A 10,425-nucleotide genomic window follows, 5' to 3' on the forward strand; every position below is an offset into this window, starting at 1 on the left:
CCATATGTTATTAAAAATTCTCTTATTCATATCTCATTCAATTGCTCTAGAACTATCGGTCTCACTCTCGAACTCTTGATTATTTGCTCTTGGTGTAAATCGAACACATTTGTGCAGTCATTTAAATATGTTGGATTTTAAATATATTAGATTTTGAACTGTCATATAATTTTTTTAATCGATAGACTGTAATTGGAACCATAACTCTTATCTATTCAAATTGTATTAATATGTAAAGATCAAGTGTAACTTATATCATCGTTAAATCTTCTCTAACAAAACCAATGAAACTTCAAAATCGTTAAATTCACGACTCCCGTCGCATTGCGCGGGTATACAACTAGTATCTAACCAATTAAAGCTATTGAAGTCTAACGTATAAGAAATATAAATAATATTTTATTAAATGTATTAAATATTTTATTAATACAATTAGGGGATGTTTGGGATTGCTTATTCGAAACAACTTATGTTTTTTTACAAAAGTGTTTATCAACTTATTATAAATTAAAAAGATTTAACTTCTTCAAAACAAAATTTATTACCGGTTTGACATCTGTATAAACTGTTTATCAAAACACTAAAAAATGCTTATGCAATAAAATGGGGCATTTATGCAATAATAATAAATGGAGGGGTGTAACTGCAATTCCATATTAGCATCATGATATGTAAGAGAAGTATACGACACGTGCGACCGAAGGCGCACTCTTTCCCTCGTCAAACCCTATCATCTTCTCTGTCTCTTTCTCTCTCTCTATTCGATTCATCTTTCCATCTCCGTCGTTCTTCTCATGAAATCGATCAAAACCTTCAAATCTGGGGTTTCTTCTCCGATCTTGAAGAACCTGAGGTCACTACCATCGGCGTCAATTTTTTGATGATTACTTCTCCTACAGTCAATCCTAGAATCATCATCAATCGCTCCTCTACCACCACCCTCACCGCCGCCATGGCGGGCTCAGTAGACGATCTCGGAGGAGTTGGACCAGCTCCACCAGATTCATGGGAGGTCGCCGACTTAGACGCCACTATGAGCAGGTTGATGCTCTCTTCCAAGAGGGATAACAACAACTCCGATTTAACTACTGCTACTACTGCTACTACTGCTACCACTTCTTCTCCTCCTCCCTCGCCTTCGGAGTTTGCTTCTGCTTCCTCAGTCCCAGTTAGGTCTTCGTCGGGCGGTGTGTTGGAAAATTTGGTAAATTCTGTTGATCAGTTTCTTCGTGAAGCTTTGCAAAACCCTAGGGAGCGCCTTTCAGGTGTGCACAATTTTTAAATGTTTATTGTTTCTATGTAGTTTTTCTGAAGGGTACATATATCATCTGTCTTAGGTCGTCGTTATAAAAAGGGATTGCAACTGGGACATTACAAAAGGAAAACGTTTGATATTTTGATAGGTTGCTTTGGTAGGTCTTAAATTGGATCGATTAACTTAGCGTGAAGATTAGGCCAACCCTTAATGATTGTTGTATAATCTGTTCAACCGTCAGCGAGAAGGAGTGTGGTCAGTTGACGTGTTTTAATCGAACTGAATGGTGGTCGAAATTTTACAAAATGCATTTAGAAGTACCAGTTGAAATTATGCCTTTTGAGCAGCGGTAAATAAAGAAAGGAAAACGAGAGTTGTGTTCCACCCACTTGGTAAATTGTAATCAAGTTTTTTTAACAGTTTGCTCTCCTCTATGTCATTATATTGTCATGTGGGTAGATATAACAAAGTGTTTAATGAATGATGATTTCAAACTAAGCTCAAAATTAAACGAAGGCGCCGAGGCAAATTTTGTAGACAGTGTTGATTGTTGAGTGTGAGCTAGCTGACTTAAAAATCATGCCGAATCATGAATGCTTCATAATTCAAATGTCAAAAAGCTTACTTGTGTTGTTGACCTTGCTAGGCATAGACTTTTAGCTAACCACTTTGGCTTTGTGATTGTGGTAATGAGATGCTTAGCTTGAGCCACACAGGAAGTTTTTGCAGAACTTTAGCTGGGCTGTGATAGTTTTCTAATGAAATTGGTATAAATTGTCTCATCCAGACTCTTACACCAATGTCCTGTATAGCTTCTACGACCAGTATTCAGTGTAGCTTTTATCTATATCCTTGCAATGCTTACTCTGTTAGGAGGAAGGAAAATTTACATTTGCAAAATTCATATCATTGCGATGTTTACCCTTGTTGATATTCATAAAGTAATAGTAATATGTTGCGAAGATCCCATGCTGCTTTTGTGTCTATATTGGCTATTTCCCCTGAAGCTTATGGCTGTTGGTGTACACATGAATATTTGAACGTGTGTATACTTGGGTTTTGCTTATTTTTTTTTCTTATTACAAGTTACAACATGAAGGAAGTTTTGTCCCAAACTGATAGACTATAAATGAAGCATTGAGAACTGATAGAAAGAAGACATGAAGCTATGAAGGTTCTAGAATCCAGTTATTGTGCTTCTAAACCTGCTTATACAAAACCAATTTTTATGTTAAGAAAATTATATTGATGGTTTATGTGCTGTTTGCATGGTTCTCTTATTGGATTAATTGTTTTAGTGGCGACATATTTGCTAGAGAGGTTTTGTAAGGAGTTGTGTTTTTTTCATTTCACACATTCTCGTTCGCATACAAATTAACTTGCTGGTTGTATGGGACATAATTTCTACTATACCAACTCAAACAGTAAAAGGATTTGGCATTGTTAGAAGAAATTTTATATTTAACTATAATAGACTTGTGCATGTAGTGCTCTGAGTGAGCAGACCTATTAGTTGGCGGGTGATTATAAGAAGGATTTACAACAGTGATGAGTGATTTATTTTTGTCAATGTAAGTCAGGCATGTGACTAGTTATTTCAATCTGGAGATCACTTGTGGCTAGGTGATGGGGTCACAAGTTGGTAGGCTGAGGTGATGAAAGTGGTTTTTATTTAGTTTGAAGGACTTAAGTAGTACGGATAAGTTAATAGATACACTAATAATCTAATATACATGAGAACTGCTTTCCAAGCAAACACCTAAAAGTTTCTTATCCATCTTCAAATATCCAAATGAGCAGGGACAGAAGAGGAAGACATAGTTCATAATTTAAGTTCAGTTTACAAGGATGATGATGAAACAATGGATTAGTTGATTTCTTAAGATTGTGACTTGTTTTGCAATTACATAAATGCACGTCAAATGTGTAAAGTTCCACTGTTTTACAAAATTGCACCTTACTTGCTTTGGTCATCACCTCTTGTCACTTGCCTAGGGCTAGGGCTAGGGCATATTATAATCTATTGTGGGATTAGCCCACTTCTTGTCTTTGGCAACCATGGAGCAACAATAAAGACTTATGACTAACTACAGTCTGTGATAGGATGCAATTCATCTTGCCAGGGGTAGAAGCACCTTGCTTTGCATTAATGAACGGATTGCTTGGAATCCGTCAGGCCTTCTGTGGTGGGCTGTTGGCCATCACTAGGGGTTATGAACTTTGGCTCAGTCAAATAAGTGGGACATATGGTTGCAACTTTTAAATCTTACAGGCATTTTTCTTACAAATCAAATTGAAGGTCTTAATTGCCATCTTTGCTCAATATCAGTTCTTTTGTAGAGCAAAACAAGTTGCTTCCTTCCCACAGACTTTCTTTTTCTCAATTACAAAGATTACCATGCTAATTGATAATAGCTCCATTCATGAAATGCTATAAGATCTCACCATTTTAGCCTTAAGGTTCCACTTCTATATTGTATACATGCAAATAATGACGTGCTATGATGTAATCAACTAGTTTTCAATATGGATTGGTTTTTTATCTCTGTGGCATCTGCAATAGGGATTCTTATGTCGGGTGAAGCAACAAGTTTTGCTATTTCTTGTAAATTGTTCCGGCTCGTTGTATGTTGCTTTTTATATTGATTTATAAAAGAACTGCATATTAATTATGTTATATTCAGTACTACGGATGGAGCAGGATGTGGAGAAGTTCATTAGAGATCCTTCACAACAACAAATGGAGTTCCAGCAGTTGCCTACTTCATATCTACGGTTAGCAGCACATCGTGTGGCTCAGCATTATTCACTGCAGTCCATGGTTTTACTGGACAATACTCTTCCTGATGGTTCTGGTTCTCGGATCATTGTTCGTAAGACTTCTGAATGCCGGCCTCCTCTAATTCGTCTGGCGGATATCCCTGTAAATATACCAACGGAGGACCTTAGCAGCAGTGTTGTTAAGGTTGCAATCAAACAGAGGCCTAATAAGCGATCACAGGGCGGTGGTGGAGCAAACTCAAATTCCCTGAAGAACAATAGCTTAAAGAGTGTGGAGGAGAGAAAAGAAGAATATAATCGGGCACGTGCAAGAATATTTAGCTCCAGCTCCAGCTCTAGTGGGGTGCCTGGTGGGAAACAAGAGAGTGAGCCAAGGATGCAGGAAGTTATCCAGCATAGTCCGTTGGGGACTTCAAAGATAGAAGAAGTTTCTGTTCCTGGAGGAGTTGATGTGAGTATTGGCAGGGCTTCAGTTGATTCCTCTGCAGGAAGCAGTAGACCAGGTAGAAGTAGGACAGAGAAGGAGCCAATTGTTAGGTCAAGGAGTAATAGTAGAGTGGCGATCTTTCGTGACCGTGAAGTTGAGCGAAAGGATCCTGATTATGACAGGAACTATGACAGGTTTTCATCATCTTTCTTTGCATGCATACCCATCTCAATTTTTTGTTGGATGCACTAGTGTTTTTAGCATCTTGTTTCTGCAAACTATTGTAGATGCATGTTCTATGTCTGCATATTTACTTTGAGCTTACTTACAGTTGGACTATGGGTGATCTTCTCTTATCATTAAATAGTTGCATCATATTATGACATCTGGAGTTCCCTGTGCATCATTCATTAACTGTGACTTCAATGACAATGTTTCAGTTAGCAAGTACTGCTTTCTTTTTTGTACTTGCAAGATTTGGGTGGACGCATTTGCATTTTTTACAACATGCATAGTAAATATGACTTGTTGATGTTGTCTTTTATATATATATATATATATATATATATATATATCCTGTATTTTTGCTTCTTGGTTGCTGTTTTTGCATCATCTTATTTCCATCAGAAGAATGTTCTATCTTGCTTCTTCATTCATTAGGAATGTTAACAAAGGTCACTTATGTTATGGTAGTGAGTTCAATACGATCTTTTTTGTGTTTTGTTCTGAATTCACATAGCTGAGCATGTTACCATGAGTTTGTAATTTTTATTTGCATGTAGATCTTTCTACGCGCGATAAACTGTACTTGATTGATAATCTACAAAGTGTGATGTGGCTTGGCTACAATATGGAGTTTTTATTGCATTTTGAAAAAGAACTATTTGGAGTGTAAAAAGCTATAATTGGCCTGTCTTGGTGTTAGTTATTTTGTTGATCTCATTTAATGCTGTTTTAACTTTGTTGTGATGATACATACCTGAAGAATTAGATTTTATTGTTAAGCAGCTTAAGTGTGAGCAGTAATAGTATGCGTTTCTCCAGATATGCACAAAGATTCGATCCAGGCTTTGGGTTTAATGGTGGCTCATATCCTATACAGCCAATGTACACACCGGTCTTGAACTACAATACTGAATTTCCTCAGCTTGGTTCAGCACATAGGTCTCCTATCTCTGCTGAACACCAATCTCATGGACTCCCTCAGCATTTACCTTCACCATGGGTTGCACCATCTTCACCTGCAGGAATTGGTTACAGGCCTCCAGATGCCATGATGACTCCATTTAGTCCCAACCATGCTGCCCCCCATCCTGCCTCCACGCTATATATGCAGTATCCTTGTCAGCGGCCTGGGATGACATTTATTCATCCTCGTGAACAGGTTCACCAACACTACGCACAGGTTAGATAGCCATGTTGGCCAAAGGTTTTTTTCAATTGGGTATTCCCTATGTGCCCTAGTCGTATGAGTGAAATTGCTAGATTAGAAGTTCTTTTGCTTATCATGGAGCAAACCTCTTTTTTAACAATGCATAGTGGATGCTTTATCTTCCTGTCACAATTGCAACAATAATATTTGTCACACATCTTGTATGGTCGGTATAAATAAAAGTTCTAATTCATATATTTTTACAAATAAATTCCGTAAGTGGAAGATCATGGTGTTTCCATGAAACGACTTATCTCCCCAACCTTTGCAAAGCCAAGGAGCTTTTGTGCACCGCATCTCTTTTTAAGTAGTTATTTCTACAAAACTGGTTGTGGAAATTATAATTTGAAAAACAGAGGTCACAGAGAAGAATGCCCAAGTGTGTTGTATTTTCCATCAAATGTTCGAAAATAAATCTTCGGTTAAGATTGTTTCTAATAATGATTCCATTTGACAATATATCATCTTTATAAGGCATGACATGATTGCTTTAATAAGGTTTCAATTAGTTTATCTCATTGATTAGTGTTGGTTGTTTACATGAACTCTCTATTCAACTAATGCTTCTTGAATGACATGTTTGTTTGCAGTCTCAGCAGCAGCAATCTGATGCAAGTTTTGGATTAGCCCGGCCCCGGTGAGGGGCTTGGGCGATGCCTGCACCCTGTCAGAGGTATGGAACGTGCTCAATAGGTGTCGGGGTTTCTTTCCCTAGACTTCATCTGAGCTGGCAGGGGTGCAGGCATAACCTACTGAGGTTGGGTGGGATGGGCATACAGCATCTTGAATATATATAATTTTTGGTCCATTTCATCATCAATCTCGGTCTTGAGGGCTTCATGAAGCTCATTGGTCCCAACAGTTCCATTGTGTTGGATAATAGGTATTTTGCCACTGAAGAATGATAACAGGAAAGAAGTATATGAGCTGTGAATGTACACTGCTCTTCCAAGTGAAGGTACTTCTTTCACATCCGTTTTTACTCCTTTCTTTTAGCATTGAGCGGTTACAAAACAGTGCGTAATAAACGTTGTGTTGTTGTTACAGCACCAGAAAGCATAGAATGAAATGAAAGAGGAGTTGGTAGAATGGTTTCTTGGAAGAAGAAGAGAAACTCCGATCATCCATCACTCTTTTGTTGGGTTGGGTGAATAGAAAAGGATTAACAGTGGATTGACATGTACAAAATTTTATGTTGGAAGTTTGAAACTTATATATTTCCATGCATGTCACTGCTTATGGCTTTTATTTTAACAAACTCCAATTTCTACACATAAGTTTGCTTACAATCGATTGAATTTGCCTGCCCTACCTGCTATTAGGAATGGACCCTTGGTGAGGGAAATGGTAGACTGGTGGTTTCAAAATGATACTTTTTCATCTTTTCTCCGACTTCTGCAACGAACTAAAATCGTCTGCACCAACCAACCCAAACGGCTGCACTCGCACATGGTAATCTCGTATGGTACCCGTAGATTTTGAGAAACATTCTCAACTGGTTGGGCCCAAAAATGTATGTACAAATTGGTGATTTTTTTAAAAAAAAGCTAAAGGATCCTTCATTTATGTGTGAGTGCAGATAATGACTGGTTGAGCACTTGCATGGGACAAAGTCGAACGTATTGTCTATTGCTATCTCTATGTGCTTGATTATATCAATGCTTTAGTAATCCAACGTCAGCAACTTCGATGTTAATGAGTTTATGAGTTTGCTATTGCCTATTGCCATCTGATTTGGTGGTTGTTTTTATCTACTTGTAATTTCCTTGACCATTTCTATTTGTTTTAGTTGTTAGTTTGACTGCTTCTATCGAGTATTGCTATTTGTTGATATTTGCATAATTGCTTGCTTCTATTGGCTATTGCTTTCTGCTTTTACAATATGTAGTTGATATTGTCTTGTTGGTTTACGGTTATTGTTATTCGACGATCTACACATAGTTTTATGATTGATAAATAGATGTTTGTTATTACATGCATTTTTGTCAATTCTTTTGACTCTGTCATGTTTCATAAGTTTTTTAATTATTAGTATCTTATTTTTGTAGAGCAAGAAACGAAGAAAAAAGAAATTCAAATGTTTTTATTCATTGCTCGCTCGACTTCTTCCTCATGTATTGAGATTACACCAAACACAATACCACGTCGTCCCATGCAAGTGTTCAACCCGCCATTATTTGAGTTTGAATATCGTAGGCCTCGTTCACAATTATATTTTTGTTGGTTATATTATATTTTCTCACATTCCCACATATTATCGTTTGTCTTGAAAACACTGATAGTTTTATCTATCAACCATCTGCTACTAACTCTATCGACTGCTTCCTCCACATGGATACTCTTTTTGTATCAAAGCAAAGTAGATTTCTTGTCATAGACTATGGAAATTTTTACCTACTTGAAGAGAAAAAGAACCACATTTCTTTTCATACATTTTTTAGAGCCGGTTACCTAACATTGAGTATATGAATCTAAAATACCCTCCTATCCATAAATAAACATAAATCAGATTCAAATCATAGCCTGCACAAGCTTTTAACTTTGAAAATTCATGATTCCAAAAAAGTTTTTCTTAACCGTAAAAGTTAAAACCAATAGGAAAAACATCAACATAGAGTATGATAGAAACCTAATGATTTATATTGTTTCACACAGAGTTTGCTCCGAAGAGCAACATTATGACCTTGATTGTGCCAATCTATGTTGGAAAGTATATGTATCGTATGATGTACTGAGAAATGCATAAACGATATTATTAATTATAAACTATTATTGATTGATTTTATGTATAAAAATGTACAAAGATATCATATTGTATAAATTATTACTATTTCTTGTATTCAATTTTATTTTTGACAATAAAAACCATTTATTGAAGAGATTTTTTCGTACTTATTCAGGACATACATTTTGATCTTATAAAATGTTATTAATGATCCTGATTTCTTTTTACTATGAATCTTTACTTTTAATATTTTTAAATTACTTATAATCGTAAATAGATTTTGTTTTCTAACTGAAATTAATTATACGTTAAAGACTACCACAAAAAATATGATTATCTTTGCAACTTTTCAAGTTGAATCCGGCTCAAGCATGACATGACCTATTTTATAGTCACGCCTAGAAGGCTTGAGTGCTCCCTTCTTGGTGGTCTTCCTTGCTTGTTTATCACACGAAAAACCCTTTTGACACGACAGTCTCGTTTTTAATCGGCGTGTAACACCTTTTTCTCGAGTCGTCGATGAGGAATGCTTCATTATCATTATCACAAACTTTCCTTTTTTACGGTTATTCTTTTAACAAATGTTAAGAAATCTATTAATTGATCCAAATCTCTAACTGCCTAACATTGAATACGTGAATTTTAATTAATTTTCTATCTACAAAAAGAAAGAATATGATCTCAAAATATAACTGACATGAGATTTTGACTCTGAAATTGATTGTTCTGATTTTTTTTTTTTCTTGTTTTAACCCTGAAAATGTTTTAAAATGGTGATAGAAAAAAATGTTAACATGGAGTAATATAGAAAACCATTAGATTTATATTTTCACATAATGTGTTACTCCAAAAGATTAACATTATAACTTAGATTATGCGGTCAATATGGGAAGATATATGTATCGTATCATGCCTTTGATGGTAGAATGGATCGACCATGCAATGTATTAAAAAAGATATGGTAGATAATGTTGATTTAGAAACTATTACTGACTGATTTTGTGTTCAAATATATATAATAAAATTCCTTGTATTCAATACAATTTTTTTTTTTTTGAAAATTTATTCCGTACTTATTAATGGCCTATTTTTTAATATGCACACCAAGTTTATAAAATATGGTCGAAATATAATTCATTCATTGTAAATTTTGATACAGAAAACTGCTATCCTGTTTGTCTTGTAGGAATGAAATGGATTTTGGGGTATTTGGATTTTAAATCCATTTCAATCTCATGTTTGGTTTGTTGGATTATCCGGATTTGAAATCTTAGGATTTAATTGAAATCCTTAGGGGATCCTCCAAATTTCATGGAATTTCGTAGAATTGTATGAAATAATGTTTTCAAAAGTGTCAAAAACATTTGTTTATAGTAAACGATTAATAAAAAATGTAATTTAATTATTTATAATTTTTTTTATAAATAATGGAAATCGATTTCCATTTCAAGTCCTACAAACCAAACACATCAATGATTTCAAATCATTCCAATTCAAATCCCTCCAAACCCAAATCCCCATAACAATCCTGCAAACCAAAGTTGGAGAAATATTTTTTCCTCACAGAAATTAACCATACACTAAGAGTACTAAAAAAACGTGACTATCTTTCCAACTTTCAAGTTGAGTCTGGCTCGAGCCTCCCTACGTGACATGGCCCGTTTTATCATCACGCCTTGAAGGTTTGAATGTCCCTTTCTCGATAGTCTTCCTTGCTTATTTATCACACAAGAAGCCCTTTCGGCACGACAGTCTCATTTGATTGGCCTGTAACCTTTTTTCAAGTCTTCAATGAGGAATGCTTC

The 10,425-nt window shown here is 35.6% G+C and overlaps 1 protein-coding gene across 3 annotated transcripts; it reads left to right on the forward strand.

Annotated features, from left to right (window-relative positions):
* The first annotated feature begins 727 nt into the window (after positions 1-727).
* On the forward strand, positions 728-7,147 carry LOC112523002 (R3H domain-containing protein 2-like). Of its 3 annotated transcripts, XR_003070232.1 has the most exons (5): positions 728-1,265; positions 3,940-4,657; positions 5,508-5,868; positions 6,486-6,853; positions 6,943-7,147. XR_003070232.1 is itself a non-coding variant. In XM_025132420.1 (4 exons), exons 1-4 carry the CDS (start codon positions 881-883, stop codon positions 6,534-6,536), a joined length of 1,515 nt encoding a protein of 504 aa, XP_024988188.1. In that variant the 5' UTR covers positions 728-880; the 3' UTR covers positions 6,537-7,147. The 3 variants fall into 3 exon arrangements, 2 of the variants coding, with proteins under 2 accessions (XP_024988188.1, XP_024988196.1); XM_025132420.1 differs by having other exon boundaries at positions 6,486-7,147; XM_025132428.1 differs by lacking the exons at positions 6,486-6,853; positions 6,943-7,147 and having other exon boundaries at positions 5,508-5,627; positions 5,711-5,834.
* Positions 7,148-10,425: the final 3,278 nt, after the last annotated feature.

Source organism: Cynara cardunculus (assembly GCF_001531365.2).
Source record: "Cynara cardunculus var. scolymus isolate 2C chromosome LG 1, CcrdV1, whole genome shotgun sequence".
In the NCBI taxonomy this organism is placed as follows: domain Eukaryota; kingdom Viridiplantae; phylum Streptophyta; class Magnoliopsida; order Asterales; family Asteraceae; genus Cynara; species Cynara cardunculus.